General features: G+C 39.8%; 1 protein-coding gene across 4 annotated transcripts in view; it reads right to left on the reverse strand.

Annotated features, from left to right (window-relative positions):
- LOC124166063 (aryl hydrocarbon receptor nuclear translocator homolog) overlaps positions 1 to 24,609 on the reverse strand; it is a 138,071-nt gene that overhangs the window by 58,952 nt on the left and 54,510 nt on the right. For all 4 annotated transcript variants that reach the window (XM_046543677.1, XM_046543676.1, XM_046543675.1 and 1 more), the window contains one exon: positions 3,677 to 3,757. In XM_046543677.1, the coding sequence (XP_046399633.1) occupies positions 3,677 to 3,757 (81 nt within the window). The remainder of the gene's footprint in view (positions 1 to 3,676; positions 3,758 to 24,609) is intronic.

Genomic DNA, 24,609 nt, shown 5'->3' on the forward strand with positions numbered 1-24,609 from the left:
TCTTAAACAGTATTTTTTGCACATTATTACCAAATAACAAGGCTAATAGTACTAAATGATCGTTACGCACTTTTTTCAAGCCCTAAGTATGTCATTTAAGCAATATTAACTGTCGTAGGTAGTGGAATACATGATACACCCTAAAGGTGTCTCGAAGGGTACAATGTAAATGTAGATGTTGCGACTTTCTGAATGAGTGTGTATAAAAACTATTTAACACGACTATTCAAGTTGCGACTTTGAGCCGTCCGGTCAAAACTTTTATTATGATGGACCCCGACACACCGGTTATGTTGGACTGTAGCAGATTAACCCAAGAGCAAAGTACTCCAAAGATTAAACACTTCTGCGCCAAGACTGAAAAGGAGAAATCTCAGATCAAGTGACCCCCGACCGGTATGATTGGCTGATTCCAGTGATAGCGTTAGTTCACATGTTGTTTATTTCAATTGGAAATTTTATTTACAATTAATTTAGCACGAACGAGGCATGTCAGGAATCAGGATTTTTAATATCTTAAAACGATTATGGTGGTAGCCTGGTAGGTAGAGTGCTTAGCTGCTGACCGTAGGGTTCTGGGTTCCAAACCCTAATGAAGTTTTCGGACATCCCAAGCATAAATCCTCGAAGTGCGAAGTGGCTCAGGGAAAGGAACTGCCCCTCTCTCATCCCCCCCCCCCCCTGAAGGTGTGAATTTCACACGCCTGTGGCTTAGTCCGGGGTGAACTCTACCGTCACCTATCAAAACCAATTTTTGGGTTAAATCACTGGGCGGGTGAAGTAAATTTAAACTCGTAGGAATAGAAGAAATAAAAACTTGGCTATTTTCACATGGTAATTTATTGTGGTCCACCATGGTGTCGTTACTGCGTAACATTATCATCATTTTCAACTGCATAATGTTACGCAGTAACGAAACCATCGTCGGTCACAATTAATTACCATGTAGAAATAGCCAAGTTTTCATTTTTCCTATTCCTACGATAAAGGATTTCCACAAAGTTACGCCCGCTACTATTAATTAATATTAATTATAATTTTAAGCTTCTCCTTTTCCAAAAATATAATTGAGGTTGCGAGATGCAATGTTGGCCTCAGCTTTTGGTTTTTTGTGAAGTCACCTCGGAGCTCCATGCTAAAATTTAGACCAAGTTGCGACCACGAAGTGTGGGGAAAGACTTTGAGCCGTCCGGTCAAAACTTTTATTATGATCGACCCCAACACACCGGTTATATTGGACTGTAGCAGATTAACCCAAGAGCAAAGTACTCCAAAGATTAAACCAGAACCATAAGTAGGGTACAAAATGAATGTTAAAAGATATGGAGAAATAACCGCGTGGCCCGTTGGGAATGTTATGTTTAACTGTTGAAATTAAGCCTAAGCGCCAGAGCAATAGGGAAAATTACCACTTCACCTTAACAGCAACGATGATTTATTATATATTTTCCCTGTCATTCCATGAATTCAAGATTTTATTAGGAGTTATAAAATCGACAATGAATAGAATTAAGTTATCGAGAGGAACTTAGTAAGCCAACTTCTGAGGGTTAATTGGAAGGGTCTCAATAATTACCGCTTTGTGATAGGGTGTGGCTTAACCTGAAATGATTTATCGTCAATTGCGGCATAGGTTGAAGTTGTGCGGGTAAGTACCTAAGCGGAATAATGGCAACGAACCAGTTCGTGGAAGGAGCTTTGGCGACCAGTAAGACATGGAGACAGACAGACTCTGTAATGTATGCGTTTACATCCAAGATACGCCCTTGGTGCTTAATAGGTGTATCGTAAACGATATCAACTCACGAAAATCCATTCGGAATTAAAATTTTCGACGTAGACCGTTAACTCCGCTAGCAAGGGAATTCAGCCATAATTCACCACAAATCAAACGGGCAATCGAATGCTTTCTGCCCCGTTACGGATTGCAAATTAATCAATTAAACAGAAGGTCGAGAAAGTGGTATCATGATAATTAAATTGATGTATAGCAGAGCGAATTCCAATAAAATACATCGAATTGAAAAAATTGCAATAAATCTAGTGACTGGCCACACATCGTAAGCACTTAGGTGACATTCAAACGAGTAAATAGACGTGAACAGGAGAAAAATACGTGATAATAGACATAAATGAAAAATGCTACCCCGGTCGACCTTAAAAATACAAATTTGAAAAACGAGTCTCATTCCATCTAATATTTATTCTATTTTTTTTTCCCCATCGCCCCGAAAACAGCTCACAAGGCCTTTTACATCGGAGGGTATAACATGAAACAACAACTATCACACACAACCATGCCCTGGTTAGGGGCAACCTACCCAGACGGTTATAAGCTAATTAAAATTATCTAATATCCTAATATCCTAAAGCGATCAAGTGACATTAGCGTATAATGAGACGCGGCGAGAATTAATTTGATGACAACCTTTGAAAAAGAACAGAGCATAACAAACCCGCATGACCAGGCTCAGGACATTTCCCCACGAATTGATGAATGGAATTTTAATGTCAATAGACTTATTTCACAAAGACAAACTTCGCTAAGATACAAAATTAAAAACAAATTCTGAGGTGACAAAAAATTCAAAATTGTGGAAAAGATATTCTGCGAAAGTCTCACTCCAACTTAAATCATGGACAAAAACAGAAGAGGTATCAACTCGGAAAAAAATTCATCGAAAAAAAACAAAGCCTCCTTTGTACGCGGAAATCGTCTGTCTACGGTTTCTGAAGTGCACACAAAGGAGCTAACATTTTTATGTCCATGTGAGAGGAAAAAATGGTGGGAATTTACAAAACAAAGATGGACTAAAAGACCAATAAGCTACCTCATAATCGCTTGAATATAGATAAATAACTCATTAGAAACATTGGACTCTCAGCCCTGCTACACTAAGTAGCAGAAGTAATTCTTTGTTTCAGAAAAAATTGAAAGATGAAATTAAACCGATAAAAAAATTAGAGTAATCTACGTTCTGTATTCAACACTTCAAAACTCGAACATAATTTTTCTCCTGAACAGCAAAAATAAGGGGAAAAAGCTTATCCTCCAAACATATCGGTATCTCTCTTACTTATTATTCCATATTTCTTAATGAAGTCCATATCGTAATTAATGGGCAACAGTTTGATTCACAAATATCAACGTATTGTATCGAGTAAACCGCTCTTCCTGGCTATAGCCATGCCTCGAAGAAAACTAAAGAATACATTTCTTAAAATTATAATACAAAGATAATGAACCATACTGAATGAAAAGAAAATCTAGTTGAAAAAGATCAACGACAAATACCCATGGCAGGTACCTGGTCTAAGAGATCTATGAAGCTCAGCAAGGATTTATCAAGCATTTACAGACAGCTAAAAAAACATATCTGTATGTAAAAAAACGAGCTCCCCGAGTACCCCCATTTTCGTAACGCAATTCAATATTCCATTCACAAATGGCTGAATTTCCAAGGGTAAGATATCGGCAAACGTTACATAAAATCCTAAATAAATATTATAACATGTTCCGTATCTCCAGGTAAATACGGTAGATCAGTTTCAAGTTAATTCGCCCGAATAGCTAACGGTTCTAACAACCAAAAGACAAACTCAATATCCTGTTGAAAAATGCCGAATACACGCAAGGGAGCAGCAAGCAGGAGAGGATGACAGCTTTGGTGCTTACCTGGCAAACCGCTCCTTATCCTGAATGCTGTCATCTTCCAGCCGAGGGTATTTACTGCCACTGGCGTCCTCATCGTCCGATCTGCAAGAAACAAAAAAATAAGTCAGATGGATTCAAGCAATTATATCCACACCGAATACGAAACAATCACGAGTAAAATTTTGGGTCCAACCCCCGATTCGAAAACATACTTAACCATTCGCGGTCATTATAATGATCTTAGGTTACTGCTAAAACTTCGTAGGATTCGGATTGCACCCACTTCTAATTCAAAACGAGCTAAAAAAACAACAGACAACGTTAACCATGAGTCCATCTCTCAGACGAGTTCATACTCATACACTCTGCAGACCTATACCAACAAATGCGTCTAACACCATCATTTCCACACACATATTTCGAATATTTACCCGCAGATCTTGGATAACCTGAAAAGACGAGTATAATTCAAATAAGAAAATGAGCAAAAATGCGCAGATGGGAGTAATTAAAGGATTAGGATTTCATGCCAATCGAAATTTTCCTCTTCAGAGCCTAATTTCAGCGAAGGAATTACTTTTCGTGGAAAGGCAACGGCTAACTATGAAACACAATGAAAAAAACTACAATTTTTTGACGCTCGAGAAACAATTATGAACACCGGCGTGAATAAAAACGATAAAATAACAGCAAAGAATATTTAAAGGAAAGAAATATAATTAATATGGCTGATTTGAGTGATTAGTACACAGGCGAACAAATATTTCCCGTTTACTAATACGTTACCCTACATTTCAACTCATTAATTTCAATTCATTGAATTCAACTCGTTTCAACTGTGTTCCCCGAATCGATTCTCGATGCGAATAACCCTCGATGAAACTCAACTATAATCGTTCTCCTGTATTAAAACCGCGGGAACATCGAATTAGACAATATTTTAATTTTTACCAAACAATAACTCCAACGAAGATAAAGGCAAGCACTACTACACAAATAACCCAAAATTACGACATAGAAAACTGACCATATCGTTTTATCCACTGATAAGCGATCCTTCAAGGTGAAATCTACGGAATGCTATAATCAGTCAAGCCCATAAGAGGCTTGAGTGATCTCTTCCCAATATACTGGACTCGCTCGCTAACTTTTTTTAACTGCCAATTTTGATTTTACTAAAAAAGTGAAAAATAAAAAGTTTTTCCCATACTTTTGATCCAATGCAATATTTTCGAATTTACGGCGGAGAGATATCTAAGTTTTTTTTATAAATTCCATCACAAAGAGACCTAAATAAATAAATGTTACCCCTTAATTTAATTAATTTTAATTAATGTTCTATGAATCGTGAATGACGATTCACAGCGCGAAAGGGGAACTCACATGACGTCATACACTTCTCATGAGGACGGGCAGCCTTCGTCCATTTTTTGGGTTGATAAAGCGAATGTGATACCGATTGATAAATACCATGAAATATAATTGAAAAAACGGATTCTCAACAATCTATATCAAATGCATTCATGCACCAATAAAATAAGCCAGTACCTCATCGAAGAGATGTGGAAAAATAAAATTGCGAGAGGATAAATTAAAGGATGAAGCACTCAAAAATATTTCTCACGCATTTCGGGGAGTTTGATTGTGTGACGAAAGGTGGGGAAGAAACGAACAACAATTAGCAGCGCGACCTAGCACTTTTAAATCGCACTTTTCAAAGGCAAAGAATGCAGGTTACTCGATGACCAACCAGGATATAGTGAAGAAGGAAAAGTGGAAGAGTCAGAGTGGGCGTAGAAGGAAAAACCAAAACGCGGAATAAGGAAGTGGCATTGAGAAGGCGGCTGGGGAAGGATCGCAGGCCGGGTGTGGACAATTTAATCTCCACGATCTGGTTCTTTTCCGGCATGAGCTCAAAAAGACCTTTCCGAGGCTGGAAACAGATGAGGGATCCGTACTTCCGTACGCATCGGGGTAATACCACCAATTCTTGTAAATAAAGGCAATAACAACGCGGAAGATGTGTGAGCCCGAAAAAAGGAGTACTTGGGTGAATAGATAGTGGCTTAAAACAGTACAAGCCAAATTAATACCAAAGCGTGAATATATGTATACAATAGCGCACAAGGCTACCGGGAAGTTACGAAAATCAGAGGCCAAGTTTAAAACTTCGACTCAAGCATTAACGTGGGAAAAGGAAAAATTCAGCAAATAAAGTACTGTAGATTTTATTTGAGTCTAGAAATGGAAATAAAAAGAATGAATCTTGTTTAAATCTCTAGTATATTGAAGATGGTACGACCTAGGGTTTAATAGCATAGTTACATCTTCTGGTGAAGTTATAAAACCCCGGTCGAGCCTTTTTAAATATACCACTGAATCTAACAGTTTTATCCTTTTACTTTTCATAGTGGAAAGGTTTCACAAATTTGAGCCAGAAGTAAATCAGTTTTAAGTCTTGAAATTTATCTTTCTCCGTGAATATTGAATTATATCGGAATAACATTATTAATCGAAGTAAACTACACGAAAACAAATGCTATCGTTTCACTCAGCCGATGAGACCCTTTAGATCTCTTACGTAATCTCGGTTTTGTCCTCTTCCATCTTGGTAAAGGCGAAGAGGTTGAAATCGCTCTTGTTTGCACTGATTTTGGAATCGAACATCGAAGTGTTGGTCTTAATACAGGTCCAAACTGTACAAATCCCAACAAGCTCGTATTCAGGGATACTGCATAAAGGGGCCAGATTACGAGGATAAGAGGGGGGTTGGAGTAGATTGACTATACAGCAGGCCGTGGACGAGGATATGCACTGAAAACGTGGAGGGGGAGGATTAATGGGCAGAGGTCAGGAAGGTGGCGCCAGGAGGGGTTGGGTGGGTCGCGGGGATGGGGAGGCGAGGGAGAAAGGCCAGAGTGAGTTATATCAGGAGGGCAAAGTGCCACCCACACTCCGTGGGCGAGGGTTGGGATACACGAGGGAGAGAAGGACGGGAGGAAGGTATGAAATGGCCACGTGGAGACACCTGTTGTCACCCTCCTAGAAGACCCATGTGAGGTCTGCATCACAATTTCCCGACTGGAAAAAAATTAGCCCTTAATTCTTCTCCGATGTATAGGAACCAGGGCCGGACTTTGATAACCAGAGCTATGATACAGTGAGTGCAAAATAGTATTCGGACAGCTCTTGTTTCTAGCTAAAATTTTCATTTTCCTTTTTTTTTTGCGCGTTTGTTTCTGGCTAGAAATCATTTTAAGTGTGTGCTGTAGACTCTCTTCATTCATGCATACACTGAAGCAACACTAACAAAAAATAAACATCAATGTAAGTCTAACGCCTCCAGGACGAACATCACTAATTCTGTACTCAATAAGCTTCAAGCTGGGTTTACAAGTCGAAGTTGATCTGTATGATAGTAGCCAAAAAATTATCTCCCATTACTGAAGTGTTTCAGGTTTTCCACTGGATTGCGCAGATGAGGGTTTCTCGGCTAACTTCTCGGATCAGATGATCCATATCTTCCAACGCTTCCTCGACGAACTTTGTTGTCATACTCAGGGAGTGTCGTGCTTAGAAATTTCCGATCTAATTAACCTTAGGTCTCTCTATCTCTCTGCAATTATCAACACAGAATTGTTGATATTGTGCCCAAAACGTTGGTGATTCCATGGGTGGAAAACAGAAGAAATGACGGCGGCTTAAAAGAAAATATTTGTTATGTCCTCTAGTTTGTAAGCAAAAAAGACTTTAGATTGCTCTCTAAAGAGTAATCAATTGAAAATAACAAACTGTAGTCACATCCTTTCCGGCGAAGTTTAGTCCACAAAGCCTCTAACGATATGTCCATTATCATAGATTCGAACTGCTTCAACTTCAACATTAGATCGAATCAATATCGACCACATCCTTAAATCTATTCATTCTCCTTTCGCACCGCTTCGTAGACACTGTCCACACGCACGGCTTGATCGTAGTATTAGTTAATAGCCGGCGGCTATTTCTGGTAAACAATAAACCTACCCTAATTTGTTAACACAAAAATCAATACGTCAAACTTCGATTAGTTGAGCCACAGAATACCTCAGAGGTCGAACTTGGATTAGTTGAACGGCGATAAGCCGGTGCGTCGATCTACTATCGCCTCAAATATTTCAGGAAGAATGAATAGTACAATCCCATAATTGGAGTTACGGACAAGATCACGTACAAAAAAGCTATGGCTACCTGAAATCCTATCATTCGTAGCCCCGTAATTGACCCACCTTGTAGCCACAGATTTTCAGTTCCATCAAAGCCATTCATATTATTGGCATAAGCTTTAGAGAGTACACCAAAGCTACAAATTCCACAATCAAATGCCGGCCTCGGTGGCGGTGGGGGTAAAGGTCTCGCATGCCAAACCGAAGGTCGCGGGTTCGAGTCCCGCCTGGGTAAGTTACCCTTATCCAGGGCATGGGCGTGTATAAATGTCCTTCATTGTTAATTCTTAATTCCCCATTGTAAAGGCCATAAATGTGCTGTTTATGGGGTAATGGAAATAAGTAAGTAAACATTATTTTTTAACACGTTTCAAAAAGGCTCATAGAAATTGCAATTAAAAAATCCAAGTACGTGCAAATTTTTTGAAAGAGAGAGAAATTTTCAGACTTCCGCACGGTTCAAACCTAGTTGAGGTAAATTATTTGCTGCGGCCAATATTATTTCTACAAAAGGAACGCTAACACTATGGTAAAAAAGTTAAGGAAAAATACCCAATGTATATTTACTCGTAATCGAAACTGACAAAACCCAGAATCGGGGATCTCTACAAGTAAGAGTAGCAGTGGCGCAGCGAGGGTGGAGGGTTTGGGGGATAAAACCCCCCAGAGCTCAGAGAATTTTTTAAGTTTAATCCATTTTACTTAATTGAACTAAATATTACTTACAAAATAGTGTGAAGGTTAATAAAATACCCCTCCGAAAGCCGTAAAACTCGCCATTTTGAACCATTTACCTTAAAAAAAATTCTGAGGTAGGGCCCCCGCACCTCCCCCTTACCCTAGCGGGTATTCCATACCCTCCAGATCTCCCAGTATTGGTTGCGCCTAAATCCCCTTCCCCTAGCCTTAATTCCTACCTGCGTCCCTGGATGATAGTAACTAAGCTTTATCCTCTTTATGATTATACACAAGACAGTTTCATAGCCTAATTAATGCAAAAAAATAAGATCGAATTAACTTTTGCATGCATTAGACCCACATTAGAGCAAGATATTCGGGGAAATTAGCGGAAAAAAGTAGCTGACACGCATACTGAGTAACGCTCATTAGCAATGCCGACACTTTCCGAGTCAGCAGGTGCTGATCAATGCACAACATGCAGGCATTACAGTGAGGGGCACGGGAGAATTTTAACTCGACAAAGGCGTCCACCTGAACGGTTGAAAGAAACACAAACGGGATATTTGCATTCACACCCTAAGCGATACGCACGAGGTGTAATTAAACAAGCGGATGATTAAACTGACAAATGTGCGGGCAAACTGGTTTCGGCCGCGACACCTATGGACAGGAATTGTGACCGGAGAGGGTAGCCATCCAGGCGGACCCAAATGAGCCACGTCAAGTCGTCGTGCAATTAAGTGGAACGCAATTAGCACACTGATGAAGGCCGGGGAGGTATGCGGGGGTGGGGAAAACGTTGGGTGGGAGGTGGGGTCTAGAATGCCACTCAGGTGTGGGCGACGCCTGTCCCTTTCCACAATCAGGGCCGGACGAAAGGGTGGTGACGCCATAAGCCACGTGCTCTTGACGGCCTGGGAGGTTCATCCAAACTCGACCAAATTAATCCGCTCAAGCTCTCTGGCGTAATCGCTCGAAAGTGGAACCTGGTTATCCACGCCAGCTAGCTTACACTTAGTTACCTTAAGAGGATGGAGCGGCAAACGAAGTGAACGTCATTTTCGCGAAATTTTCAAAACATTAATTTTCAGTTGAATTTCATTGACTACGACCACAAAAACCATAATTTCCGCGCTATAAATCTGGAAATAAAATTAGAAAACCCGAACCTTAACACACTTTCTTATGCCAATGCTCGTAAAATGTTGATGCAGAATAGATTATAATGTTAGTTTTACCAAATATGGGGATAATTTTTTACATTCATTAAGGACCATTGTAAATATAAAATCGAGGCACGCTACCATACTAGTTCTTATACACCTATGATAGCAAAAACTTTTAGCGGGAAAAGTATTTGTTTTGGAGAGCGCAATCGCAAACCTACCTCCTCAAGTCAACGCATCATACACGCTCGACCGATTTTTTTGTGATTGGATGGGTGGCGTACTAAACTATGTGGGATACTAAAACCGCGTTAGAGGGAATAATGCTAGGTTAGCTGGGAAATGGAAGGAAGATAACAGAATTTAAGGATAGAATGAAGTGGAGTAGGCCTTTCTGTTATCAATAATAGATTATTGTTGTAAATATGGAATATTTCAAGTAAACATCAAAGATAGTGAAATTCAAATCAATACAAAATGAATACTATACTAAATGAATAGTATCGGTTATTCATCCAAAACATTCGAAATGAGATACAATAGCGTCCGTAAAATGCTAGTTCCTCTCACACACTTTCGTAAAATTGGCAACAAAACAAAATTGCCGCATAAATATGCTGTGCGTGCAGAATTTTTAGGGAGCACACTACAAAGTATTACGCAGCTAGAGGATGCCTGGATAAAAATGGTGAATATTTGCTTTCTACTTATACCATTAAAATTAATTTCGGCTGGAATTTACGAAGTACGCCATCACCAGAGTTCCAGGTGGTTTATGCTGTCACTAGCTGTAGGATGTGATGTAAACAAAGAAGTAACAAGCCAAAAGCGTAATCTAGACGTTTATTTAGCAAAGAGAATTCATCAAATTTAAAATTCCCAAAAATTAGTATTGGACTATGATTTCATCATAAAACCCCTCATGACGGCTAGTTGACATCCAGATGGATTCCCTAAAAAACGGGTTAGGGGGAAAAGAGTAAATTGTCTACTGTAAACAAACCGAAGAAATCAACAGTCATCTCCACTAGTCACTTACACCACACGACTAGAAATAAGTTACTTTGTTGAGTGCTATGACACACCAGCTCAGTCACTCTTATAGAGCAGTCGAAGAGGAATAAAAAGAATAAGAATTGAGGAATAGCTCCCAATTTGATAAGATCGTCCTAAAACGAAATAATGTAGTCCATGTTTTCAGAAACCTCGACTAAAAAAGACGTGACGAGAGGAAAGTAGTAACTAATCACTATGCGTAGACACAAAACGTCATTTAAGCGGTCATTTTCGTTTCAACTGAAACGCTCGGTATGCAAATAAACCACTGGCATACTAGCCGGTAGAGCGATGACCAAACAATAAACACAACACTTCAGACGCAGCCGCTGGCTTATGCAAGCAATAACCTTCGACCACCACATGCCTTAACATAATTATGTGCCCAAGAGATTAATTAGCTTAGTAATTGACATAATCGAGAGCACTTAACCTCGAATCCCGTAACAGAGACAGAGGCACCCGCCGCGAACTACAAATCAAATGAAGGAAATAACAAAATTATCGAAACATTGCTACATATAATAATCACACATATAGCCACTAGCAACACAATTTTTTATCCCCTTCTTTCTAATAGTTTCTTCTTTTTTCTTTAACGGTACAATGTGACATATTATCACAAATGCTTTAAAGCTCAAAATAAAACTCTTGGCTTAGTGTATGCTGAGCTTCATTCGACCCAAGCCAAGCTATTTCTCATGTAATTGAATGGTTAAGGTTTTCTTCAATTCCTCCCTTTATATCGCTATGCCAACCTTCACCCTCTTCCTTCCAGGTGCTATGATTATCGCTCGGACATTATTCTCCGATTCTGTGCTCTTGTAACACTATGCCGAATGAACTTTATTCCTTTAGCACTACAGCGTCTTCTACGGTATAAAAATTACTTCGAACTCATCGATGAACGAACAGTATCGATACATTTTTCATTCATACAAATATCTTCAGGCCGTTTTACACGGTACACGGAATTGCGCAATCTGACGTATGTGCGAGGGCGCAATCAAAATTGCGTCGTGTAAAGCGGTGAATTGCTAGAACACATGCGAGAATGCGTGGATGCGAGACGGCAAAATAGCCCCTGCTCTAATTTCGTTCACGCATACGCGCAATTCCACGTCATTTTAGAAATTAATGCAGCTCTAACCTGCGCAATTCCGTGCCCCGTGTAAAACGGCCTTTAGGCCATCATTTCCCGTTCTTCAAAGGGGACGAATTAGACCATCCTTTCTCGTTCTTCAACGACGAATGTAGGGGATTGCTCAAGAGCCCGAGGAATGACCGAATTGGTGATTTTATGTACCAATTAACCATATGGAAATAAAATGAATGTTCATATACAATCTCCTTACTGCGGCAATCGATATTTGACGATTAAAAATTCAACTATACAGGCAATCACGCGATAGTATTAAATGCTACGCAACACCATAAGTGACACTTCAAAAGGTTTCGCACAAAATGTATTATGAGATTACGCCTACCTACTGTGATTCCACTGCTAATTTCAATACCTACTACCCGCCATGATTCCATAAAATTAAACGCCTAAAGTAGCGTACTGTATAAGTAAAAATTGATCTACAACAGTATCACGATGAAAAACTAAACAGCTCAAATCTATTTTCCCATAGGCTACTTTCCAGACACCAAATATTTTTTCATGTCCTTGGTTTAGCTTAAAACTAGACGCAACGAAATTTGATAACCATAAATTAGGCGGCGACGGTTAAGGCCTGAGGAAATTTCCAATTCAATCACGTGAGAGTCTGGGACACTGCCTCGTACCAGGAAAAATCAGAAGTATACAAAAGCTGCTAAGATAGACAGAAAACGATCCACGGCGAATAATGGCGACACTAAAATGGGGTGAAGATATCACAAACGGGAGTATAAATTTGGATTTAATGAATGTTAACACCAGAGTTCAGACGTTTATTTTACGAAACAACCAATATGGGATGATATACTTGAGCAATTCCCAAAATAGAGAATGCAATATGCAGGTACGTTTATCCACAAGGGTTTAAGTTTACAATTACAGTACTGACAGCTATTGTCATCGCAGACATTATTTAGAAAATACAACAACTTGATGATGAGAGGCGTTGAAAGTCGTACAATAGGCCATTTGTTCTTTAACCTTCCATACAACGGTACGTTACACCGCAACACTGACCTTTGGATTTCACTGGATACTTCAGTCACACCGACCCTAGCCAGGCAGCAACAGGATACTTAGTACGTATGGGTGAAATTTCTATTAATTTGGGCTTGAATCTGGATGATAAAAACCCTATTTTCAACATAATTTACAAAAGTGTGAAAATAGCTCAGGAGGTTTATCCGTTGAGTGGTAAGTTCTAATAAATGTATTATTACGAAAACATGGAAATTTTAAACTAAATAACCCAATGACAGTTCGGATGTGCACCGAAAAACAAATTTCCACTATACCACGGAATCATACATTCAATGGGAATTGGAAGAAATCAAAGCGTTGATACTCTAAAAATCATTGAAAATTAAAAAAAGGAACTAAATCTTCCGCTGACAGCATTCGATAAATATATACCATTAATCAACGCGACATCACACAAGTTTTCCGAAGCAGGCCAAACAAGCAGATGCCAACAATAGCGGCAAAAATATCTTTACCACTAAAAATAAACTTTTGTCAATACCACAACTCTTACTCAAGACCAATGGGTATGATATTATAACCAAAGCCCAAATAATACCGCCTCAATTCTTACTTCAGAGCAATTCGGCAGAAAAATAGTACCATTAATAATCAAACAGGGATTAAAAATCGACGATCCTGCCTCATATGGGCTCGAATCAATTCGCACAGCATGAATTATTAATTATTATAATTGTCCCACCACAACGGAAGACATTATTACCGAGACATTATCGCCGATGACGCACGAAGAGGACCCATCAACAGCACAGTTCAACACACTTGGAACACACTTGCCCATATTTCTCCCACGGAATGTCATAGACCGGATCTTACAACTGACCGAGAAGATATCGAATCACTTCGATCACGACGGTTATAAAATCCCGCCTCGTGGCCCCCAGTAAATGTCATTATACGGCGCTTCCTGGCTGACGCTCCAGTTGTGAGGGGTCACGGAGGGGCAGAGCTAGCGATTGGACAGAAGAAAGGAATGGTGCCGCCCAAGGAGGTTGACATCAACTTAAGAAGCTATTCAGGTTGTACACAAAATTCAGATTATGAAATTCATTTCCTGGGCCATGTCATTCAATCCCTGATTTCCAACGCTAAGGGTAAAAAAAATTCGGGATTATATTACCGACGATTCAACGATAACTAACGAGATGTTTCATAAATTTTAAGGAAGCAGGAGCGAGAAATAATATCCATTTCATTTCTATGAAAATTTCAAAATATATTCTTCTGACTGTACTTCGTCGACTGACCGTCACCAGAATATGTTTTCTGAGATAAAATTTTGAAAATTCGTATTTTTACACAGGCGCATACAGAAGTGCTTGTCTAATCATAGGGAAAATGTTGATTAATGTAAAATATAAACGTAATATTGACAAAAAATATTACGTTCGTTACATCATAAGATTCGTGATAAAAATATAAATAAAGTTAGCCATGTTGCTCATTGAGTTATTAACAGTAAATATAAATGTCACCATGGTAGAATCCCAGATCACAAGATACCTGAAGTGTTTACTCATTACTTGTTTAAAACTTGTACTCATCTTGAAATTTTCAGTTTAAATATAGCATTATTTTGCCACTCAAATATAAAAATTTTAAGTCCTAGTGCATACTATCGACTTCTTCAAAATTGAGATACGGGCAAATGTACACTACAGTCTACTATTTAAACTCTTAAACATTTCTAGATCATAGGATAACTTTTAAACGATTAATAAGTCACGAAAAATGTCCGGTCAAGCGATGGTGATGTGTTCGTATAACCTGGAATTTTGTCGTAGTTGAAAAACTGCAAACAAGTTTTCGTACAAACAACAAAAACATTTAGTTGACGATATAAAGTCATTCTACGGAGAAATAACTGGAGAAGATATTTCAGCCGAAGAAACTTCCATTTTTCCATCCTTCAAGAGAAAGTTTTTAATATTTTTTCTACCAGCCTAGTGTTACGGTTCACTTGAAACATACTATAGTAATTGGACGGAATCACATCACGAAGATGATGCAACGGAGGACAGGCAATAGAAAGATACCGAGTGTTCCAGGGTCAAAAGATACAACCAACTGAATTTCGAAAGTGATTCACAGCCCGGAAATACAATCTTTCGAGCGATTCTTAGTCCCGCTGCATTTATTTTTAGTCCCAGCGACTTGATCAGGAAAACTGAAACTCCAATAATCCGCGGTATGTTAACTTCGTGCGAGGCGAAGTTGTATGCGGAAGAGGCGAACGTTAATACGAACCGAAAAAATGCAATTCAAAGTAATTATGAATGCGAGGCAACCACCCTCAACATTAGCCTTTTCAATTGCTACGAAAAAAACAAGGGCATCCGTAAAGAAACAAGCAGTAATGACGAACCTCAACAGTAAATGCAGGCGCAACTTAAAAAGTTGAACGTAGTATACGCTCCTTTTCGCGTCGTCATTCACTTTGCCTTACGTGCTGTTTCGGTCGTAAACCGCACAATAAATCCTATAGACAAGAGGTATACCGTGATAAATTTCTATAGAAACTAGGCATGTAACCATCAGGCATAAAGAAAGGCGCATTTAACCGGTCGATAAAATATTCCATATAATCATTATTTTATACGCTTTTGGAATTAACCTCAGCATCCTTTTTTGTGAAAGAAAAGTTTTTTAAATAAGCTTTTATGAAACCACGATAATTTCAGGATATAAAGTTTAAATGATTCATACGTTAGAAAAATAAATTAAGATCATAATCCAAACCAAATAATTTAAATTATATTCATTTAAATTAATATCAGGCTATTCTTCCTAGAAACCCATGGCACAAAGCAACAGCTTTAATTTAGTATTAACGTAATTTTCATGCGTAAATAATTATGCTTTATATAATTCCTCTGAGAAAGTTATTCCGCGAAAATCCTCGCGGAGTTGATAAAATAACAAGTAAAAGAACCTTCTCTAAATCCGTTCGGAGAAGTGCGCATTCAATTCGAGTCACTCACACCGTGTGTAACAAGTCGGTTAAGAATTATATTTATTGAAAACATTCAGCTGTCGCTTGAAGCTCTTTCACGGCATTAATGGGCTTTTAAAACGTTTCACGGGATGCTCACCGCATCTTTTTTGGTGAAAATAATGAAATTATCCAAATATGCTCTGACAAATCCACCAGAATTTCAGGAAGCATTAGGTATTATTACCAGAAAGAAGTGAAAATACAACCCAAATATTTTTTTAATAAGCATAGTAGTTACTCTGGCGCCAAATTAGGAACAAGGCATGAGGAGCTGAATTGATGCGGTGGTTCTCGTTAACCCGAAAGCGGTGCCGGCGATCGTGATCCATGAGAGGCCACGGAGGTATCGGAATGAGCTGAAATTCGGGGTGAGCTGAGGTTACAGGGAGGAATGCAGAGAGGGAGGAGGGGGCAGACTAGGAGGGTGAGGGGATGGAGAAGGGGGAGGGGGCGGGGCCTTGCGGAAGATCTCGATCTCAGCGAAGTGGGAATGTTCACGGAGGAATCATTCTCCGTTCCCGGTCGGCGCAAGACGGTCCGCGGATGGGAGAACCACGATTACGAGGATCGTCTACAAAAGACCGTGTGCAACAACCCGGTCGGTAATTAAAAATAACACGATTGCAAGACAAAAAATTTTCATCCAAATTTCTTAAAACATGAAAAAATATCGCCGATGAAGTCTTCTCGGGAAATTAGCCGGGTCAACATGGTCATTACTACTAACGTTTTGATGGCATTCGCTGCCATCGTTTTCAGGGCGAATGATGGACCTTGTTGGTGCCGGGTTTATATACATCCGTTGAGGCGGTCACATCTCCTTTGATTGGTCCGATTTTAGGAGACTTGACCACCTCAACGAATGTATACAAACCCGGCACCAAGCACGTCCATCATTCACCCTGAGGACGATGGCAGCTATGGCCATCTTGACCCGGCTGATTTTCCGAGAAGCATTCATCAGCAATATTGGCCGTGAAATCACCAAATCCTTCATGCCAAAATATTTTTGATGTAATAACACTTTGAATTAATATCCAATTAATGAATTTCTGCCACCAGTGCCTTTTGACCCCCTGCCTCGCACGCTAAACAAACGTTCCAGGCTATTGTTTCACGTTGGGGGATGAATGGAAATAACTAAGAACTTCAGCAAGCGTTTAGAAAGTAAACCATTGCCATAGGATGAGTACGTATTTTTTAAGCCCTAAAAGGAGCTTGATTTACAGACAACCAACGCATATTGATGGACCAGTATATACCCTGAACACTGAGAATTATATACTACAGCACCAAGAAATTGCCCAAAAGGACGTTCTTGAAGGAACTACATTGAAACTATGGTATGTGTGGAATTACATTTAAAATATACTATTCAAAATAAGGGATTCAATTGTCACAATATGACGAGCAATTCAAATTTTGCAGAGGTGAGAGGTTCCTCAGCGACGGAAAATCTATTATTATTTCAGGCGAACTCAAAGAACTCTAGTATTTGTAAAACAAAATAGAAGTAGCAGGAAGATAGATGGTAAATAGGTACCATGAAGAAGCCAAAGAGATACATTAAAATCGTGAGATCATCAGAAAACACGAATAACATATCGGCTGAATAGTCGTTAACAAGAAAGTAAAAATTTGAAAGTTCAAACCATTTTCCTGGTCCGTAGGACCTTACAACCAAGCAACGTTGAATGAAATGACTTTTTTGCATTTTTATATTTAAAATACAGTTATTAAACTAAACATACGTACCTACTTATCTGCCGACATAATATACTGCTGATAATTTCAAACAACATGCGTTTATTTTTGCAAGCTCAAGTAGCTTTTATCTAGCAATTTTTGGATCATTTTTAATAGTTATACGATCCCATCAGACCCGAGTTCCAACGCGCTTATCGCCAAATCATCATATTTTATTAACTGTCCGGTATATAGCTCTATATATATTTCTCACGGCGCACATCCCGGAGGCGCAGCATTCGCGGGCGGCCGGGAAGGTCCGAGAGAAAGAGGAATGAGTTCACTGGCTGGGCCCGTTCGTGCAGCGGCGAGGACAGTGGGATGAGGGCGCACGGGGTCACGGGAGAACGGACCGAGACGGATCTCCAGAGGGCCTCCTCGCGGCCAACATGTGCGCCGCAACATCCGTGAAATCCCTCGGCCCAATACATCGAAAAGTATAGTGTCCACCGGCCGCACTCGGATTCGCCAACGTTGATGACCGTAAGGAAGAAAGGGCTGGGGAAACCTTCACCCTCGTCCACGATAGATGAACTCGGCGAGACTTGCCTAGTTACGACCCAGAGCAATATGGAAAATATTTATTCTACAAGGTGGAGCGTGGTAGAGTACTTGGCCTTAGATCGACAGGTCCCGGGCTCAAACACCGGGTGAAACTTACAGCCAAAATACTATCAGCTGATTAGTTCAAATGGCATGCGATTTACAAGAACACGTTTATAAGACAAAATATTTTCATTCATCTTTATTAGAACATACAAAAATATTTTTCTGAGCATTTACCACACACATACAAGCTATATTAACGCTTTCAATAAATACCCAATTAATGAATTCCTGCCGTCAGTGCCATTAACCCCCTGACTCGCACACAAAAACCAAAGTTCCAAAGTCATTGCTTCAATTTGGGGGATGAATGGAAATAATAAAAGATTCGCGAAACCTTCGGAAACCCCTCTCATCAAATCCTCGAAGTGAAAGGTGTCTTAGAAAAAGTAACTGGCCCCACTACTGTGAATGGGCGATCATCACACGCCTGTGGCTTAGCCTTAGGTTAGCTCTAGCATATCTTATCCAAGCCAACCTTCGGATTGAATCACGGAGTGAGTAATATTCCACCAATCACAGTTCGCAGACCGCGCATCAACCATTAAATTACTGACGTTAGTTTTCAGAACAATCAGCCCCAATCAAATTGTTACCCAAGTTTTTGAGACACAATAGATGGTTGACGGATATATTTTATCTCGAAGTACCATGAACTTCACTTTAAATAACATTAATTATTATGGGGAAATCATTTAATTCGTTTAGATGTCAGCGATTTCGCTTAATAGAATCACTACCTTTGAAGGTACCCGGTTGATATTTTCACCTACGGATGGAAAAAATAATGCCGACAATTTTACTCATTTATGACTAAGCAAAGGTATTCTCAGCATATTTGAATCTCCGAAACATTGCATTTTAATAACAAACTAACTACAAAATTGGTAATCATAGTGTCTGCTTTGTGTGAGAACATATCTTTTACAGAGGTAAGGAGTTAAATCCTTAATTTTTTCACGTCGAAGTCAAATTTAAATCGAGTCAGAGGAAAAACAACAGAAAGCACTGTCGAAGTAAAATAGTCTCTCAAGTCACCGAAAAAATGCTTTTCTTATTTTTTAGTGAATACGATGGCTCTTTTACCAACAATCTAACACTATGCCCGGGAGAGGTCTTCGGGCTATATAGTCCGAGCGGACACACGAACATCGCATCACGCAACCAAAAGAAAGACAACGGGACTCCACGTCCACATTAGTACCACCAAAATGCACGCACTCGGATTGAGCCCTCAAAATGCCACGAATTCTTTCGACAACAGCCAAGAATGTCATTCATCGATAGCCCAGTACAGTCGAAGAAAAAGCCGTTGAAAACAAAGCTAGTAAAATAACACGCGTCATCACGATAAGTTACTTCATCATAAGCAGCGTTGGAATATGATATTTTTAAAGCCAAAGCTATCTGACCAAATTTTTCTCTAAAATAGGTATTTTTCAAGCTTCCTCCCACGTCCGCAGTCAAGCGCAAAAGAAATAAAGATAGGCACTAGGGAAGTTTTACCTCCTACCTAAGAGACATAAAAAATACGAACAACAAACAAGCTTGCTTAAACAAAGATGCATTTCACCCGGGAAGAGGCAAAATACTTACGACAAAATGATCTCCGACATAAGGAGGCAATTCTTGACTGATGATGGGAAAATCGCCGACACTTGAGAGAGAGGTAAAGGCGAGAACAAAGTCTTTATAATTACAAAAATAATGGAATTAAAAAGAAGCTGGGAGAAGATGAAGTCACAATAGATCACTGGTTGAACGCCATCTAAATTATGTTTGGCAGATGGTGACATTATTATCCACAATACAAGATGCTGTTATGTTCTAACTTTTTAAGAAATCAGGTACATTTCTTGGGAGGCTAGCTCGGGAGAGAAACTACCCAGGATGTATACCACTAAATGGTTGGATATTAAAAAATATTACTGAATATCAAACAGCACAATACGTTCCAATTATATGTCTATTTTTAGAACAGTTGACTGCGATCAATGCATGTCCTGTTCCAATGAGTGGTTTTGCAGTATATTAGCACTACTTTGAAGGCAGGCGAATGTTTTCTTGAACATTCTTCCAGAGATAATGTACATCAAAATTAATAAAAACGCCTCTCGATCGACAAAGCTTCAGCGCACAGTATACTGAAGAACAATGAGACTCCGTATGAAGGCACCAGAAAGAATGCAAGGAACAGAAAAAAACTCCCATACCCACCACTCTCACTTTGCCGATTCAACAAACCATTCCGAGCTCCAATGCACAAAGAATATTACATGATTTGCGAAAATATCTCCTATCCAAAGATTTCCCCGCCTCAAGGACAGCACTGGACCGTTCTATCAGCACTTCCGAACGACGCGGTAAAGTAAATCACCGACGTAAGTGCTAGGGAAACCCCACGATGTCAATTAAATGTCCCACATAGGCAACATGAGCAGGAAAAAGTTTTCACAATCTTATGAGCATTCAATTTGCGATATGCAAATCTTTACCATGAATCCGTTACGTCACATCCGCGTTACCAAGAAACGGCGCAATCAAGGAAGTACTATCATCGCTATCACACGTGCAGCAAGCCACAAGTCGCAATCGGAACTTCGGAATTACTCCTGGTAAGCGTCCAGCAGTACTATTACCCAGTAATAAGAGAGTTGACTTGCATCGGAAATAATGGCAGACGCATGCGATTTGTCGCTATGGCGATGCAGCGAATTACAATGGACACTGTTGAGAGAAGAAAGTGTCTTCTGCAGAACAGGATTCGTCCATGAAACCAAATGTTCCAGTGTTACTTTTACCGTCTGATATACCTGCTGGGCAAATTCAAATAAAGAATTTAAAGAGAAAAATAACATTCCTCTATATGCTCAATCGTCACTCACAATGAGGTGTGATGATTGGTAGAGACTGCAGATTACCTATGCGCAGTAAAATAGCTTACTACATCATTACTTACAAAAACTGATCAAGGCACAATAAAGATGCACACACGCTAGACAGTTAGTGTACCCATTTTTTATTATACCAATGGATAAGTTATGTATGCGTCTGAGAAACCTGACCGCAAGTTCAACTGTGTCTGGCCGTAAGTGGTGGAACAGTATTATCAATTACAATTCATAAAAGTACACAGTTCTCTTCCTTAAATAAGTCTGTAATCTAATAATGCTAGCTCCATGTTGCTTTCTTAATATTCCAACATAGTTTCTTTGAGATACAATAACTAAAATATTGCAAAGGTACAAATAAGAAACGCCATTCTCCTATCAACAAGCCTGATCTTTCTCAAATTAACCTGATTTCATAAGATTAAACTAATACCTTTACTAGCGAGGTAAATCTTAACGTCGAGAGTACATTCCCGTTTTTTTTTTATTGGAGCGTAACCAGGATTTCATCGATGCTATTACGTAACAAACACTCATTCCAACAAAATTTACTAATTGTTCGCACTTCTTTCTCCACTTAGTTGCTTAGTCTTTACTTTTACAAGATTGCATTGGTGCGACACAAATTTAACTAACTACTTCTGTTTCAAAGGTATCTTTACGTGGGAAACAACTACGCCAAAAAATACCACGAAAGAGAAGGCATCGAATTTTTGAATTTTCCCAAAATCCTTAAGACTAAAACTATAGGCTACATGGCCCGTTGAGAAACAACTATCCGATTGAGTAGCAAAGCAACAAATGAACGAAAATTAATACTTATGTCCAAACTTATTTCCTAAATTATATACCATACGCATACCGTCTCTTTACTATAAAAAAAACGAGGGTAGATATCAAATGCTTCAACCACAGATTCCCCCAAAAGCAATCCCCAAACGATGGGTTCCATGGGAAACCTCATTCTACCACTAGACCTGAGCATCAGGGGAGAAACAAAAAACGGAAGGCGAGGGGTGATTTTTACCGACTACCTAAAACCATTACCATTACGCAGGCCGTTGGCAAGGAGAGAATTCCGATCAAAGGTCGAAGTACCTAAGCAAGCCGAGCCGGCGGCGTGATACGAGTACAACCTGGCCAACCAATTCGATCACGCAACCGAGACCACAAAGTGCACAGCGCCCCCAGTGGGATCTCCTCCCTCAGGCACCTCAAAGTGAACCGCCCAACCCCCTTCGACCACGCAAACACGCGGCAGAACCTCACTTTACGTAAAAAGGCCTGAGCCTAGGTCTAGCATTATAATCCCGGGTTAGCATTCCTCTTCATGGACTTCTTTAAAAGACCAGTGCCTTTTGGCATTTCAAGTCTTAACTGCGTAGCGCGGAAACTCTTGAGAGGGTGCATACAGCCTTGCTCACAAATACTCAATATTCTGCACCCCAAATAAATGAATGCATTCACCTTCTCCAGTTTTTCCCTATACTGTAATGTTTGTATTGACTACTTCTCTACTGTCATGTTTTAGCGATATTCGTACTGATATTCAGCCAATACGTGCCAGTTATCCCACCCCTACGATAGTATCCTTTAAATCACTCTCTGACTTTACTATGACGGCTATGCCATCGTTAAATCGCAGCCAGGTATTTCTTCCTAAGGGTATTAATTCCTAAATCCTTTTATTTTATTTCATTAACTGCTTTTTCGATGTAAACTATGTAAAGTACGAGAGAAAGAGCACAGACATGTCTCACCCCCCATCATTTTGCTTACCCACAGCTGGGTATCAATTGTATCACCGCTACGTGGTTTATAAAAAGTAGTTGCACATAATGAGGGAAATTCACTAAATTGCCTGAATATATAACTTTAAAATAGACAGAGAAAATCACCGCCCTTTCTTAGATTTACATATTTTCATGCTTGCGCTCATGAACAATGCATTATTCACACTTGAAAATTAATAGTTTTGATATAAAAGGATGAGAAACTTGAAAACCTGAAGAAAACAACATTTCAGGGCAATTGTCACAGGTGGAAAAAAGAAGAGAAATAATATTCCATAAATTTAAAATCATTTTGCTTCCGGTAACAGAAGAAAGGCTTGCAAATGCGGAAACGCAAAAGAGATTGGACTACGCAACTTGCCGAAAAAGGCAAATTATTTAGGCAAATGATTTACACGGTATTACAAATAAGAACACAATATGCTCATAAAGAAGGCATAACAACATTCGGAGGTAACAGGAAAACGACACAAGGGCAACTTGACGTGGCAACTGGTAAAAAAGCACGTAGTTTCTTTTACTACTTTATACATCAAATGTATATTTTTCTGCATATTAATACAGAAGGAAATTGCGGTCAATTCCACATTTCTCCCATATTTCTCGCGAAATTAAAACACCCAGATATTTCCTGAACTTTCAGAATGTTTAGCACCTTACACTAGCACGGTGAGCAATTTCTCCATTCTTAAATTTCGCTCAAGATCCATCACTCGGCGTATTGGCTGCATATCAGGACGCGATGGGTGCCTCGACGCGTCGTGGAATGCACAAACTGCTCCCCGCCCCAACTCCCACCTCACCCGCCTTCGCATTTCACCCCACTTGTCCCCCGCCCCCGATTTCCTTCCGCCCGCTTCAACCCGGGGCGGCGCCCTCATTGTGCATGGGGGCCGACCCATGCCGCCCTTAATTGGATTATCGTTGAGCGGGCCACCTCTGGTGAGCCTCAAAGGCGGACTCCGCTTCCGTACCCCCTCCTCTTCAGCGCGTGTCGCCGGATGAGCCCTCGGCGTCAATGTGCCGGCACCGGGCTGGGGGAAACCCTCCTCCATTCTCCCGCTGTGACCCCCAGCTAAGGTGAGTGCTGAGAGAGACAGCGTGATTCCTCAATAAAACCCCGCTTTTCCGGATAATCCTGCAGATATTCACAGGTGACGTAAAAATGTTGCTCAAAGAAATAACCAAGGATTTTCTACGCTGGATCCAGAGCTTCTTATCCATACGATCCCCAGCTGAAATGAAGCGACTACTGCCCTTGTATGAAAGTAGGGATACCTTAGTTTTAAGAGTGGCATCTCGGTTATTACTTGACAGGTTGTAATGAAATAAACTGCAAATGAACTGATAATTAAATATATGTTTCTTCAATATTATCTGACAATCATCCTTACATTATAAACGTTTTTATTCGGCTTTGAACGAAGAAGAGTATCAGTTTCGACGATCGGAAAAATGCAGCTCCACTTCCAACGCTATTTTTTCCAGAAATTCTCCATGCATTAACATGAGATCTGATACAATGGAAGAACGGACTCTCGAAAATGCTTAGAAATTACAAAGAGAAAAACGTCATAGAAATGATACGAGTGCAATTTTATAGCAGCAAAGA

Source organism: Ischnura elegans, chromosome 9 (assembly GCF_921293095.1).
Source record: "Ischnura elegans chromosome 9, ioIscEleg1.1, whole genome shotgun sequence".
Lineage (NCBI taxonomy): Eukaryota > Metazoa > Arthropoda > Insecta > Odonata > Coenagrionidae > Ischnura > Ischnura elegans.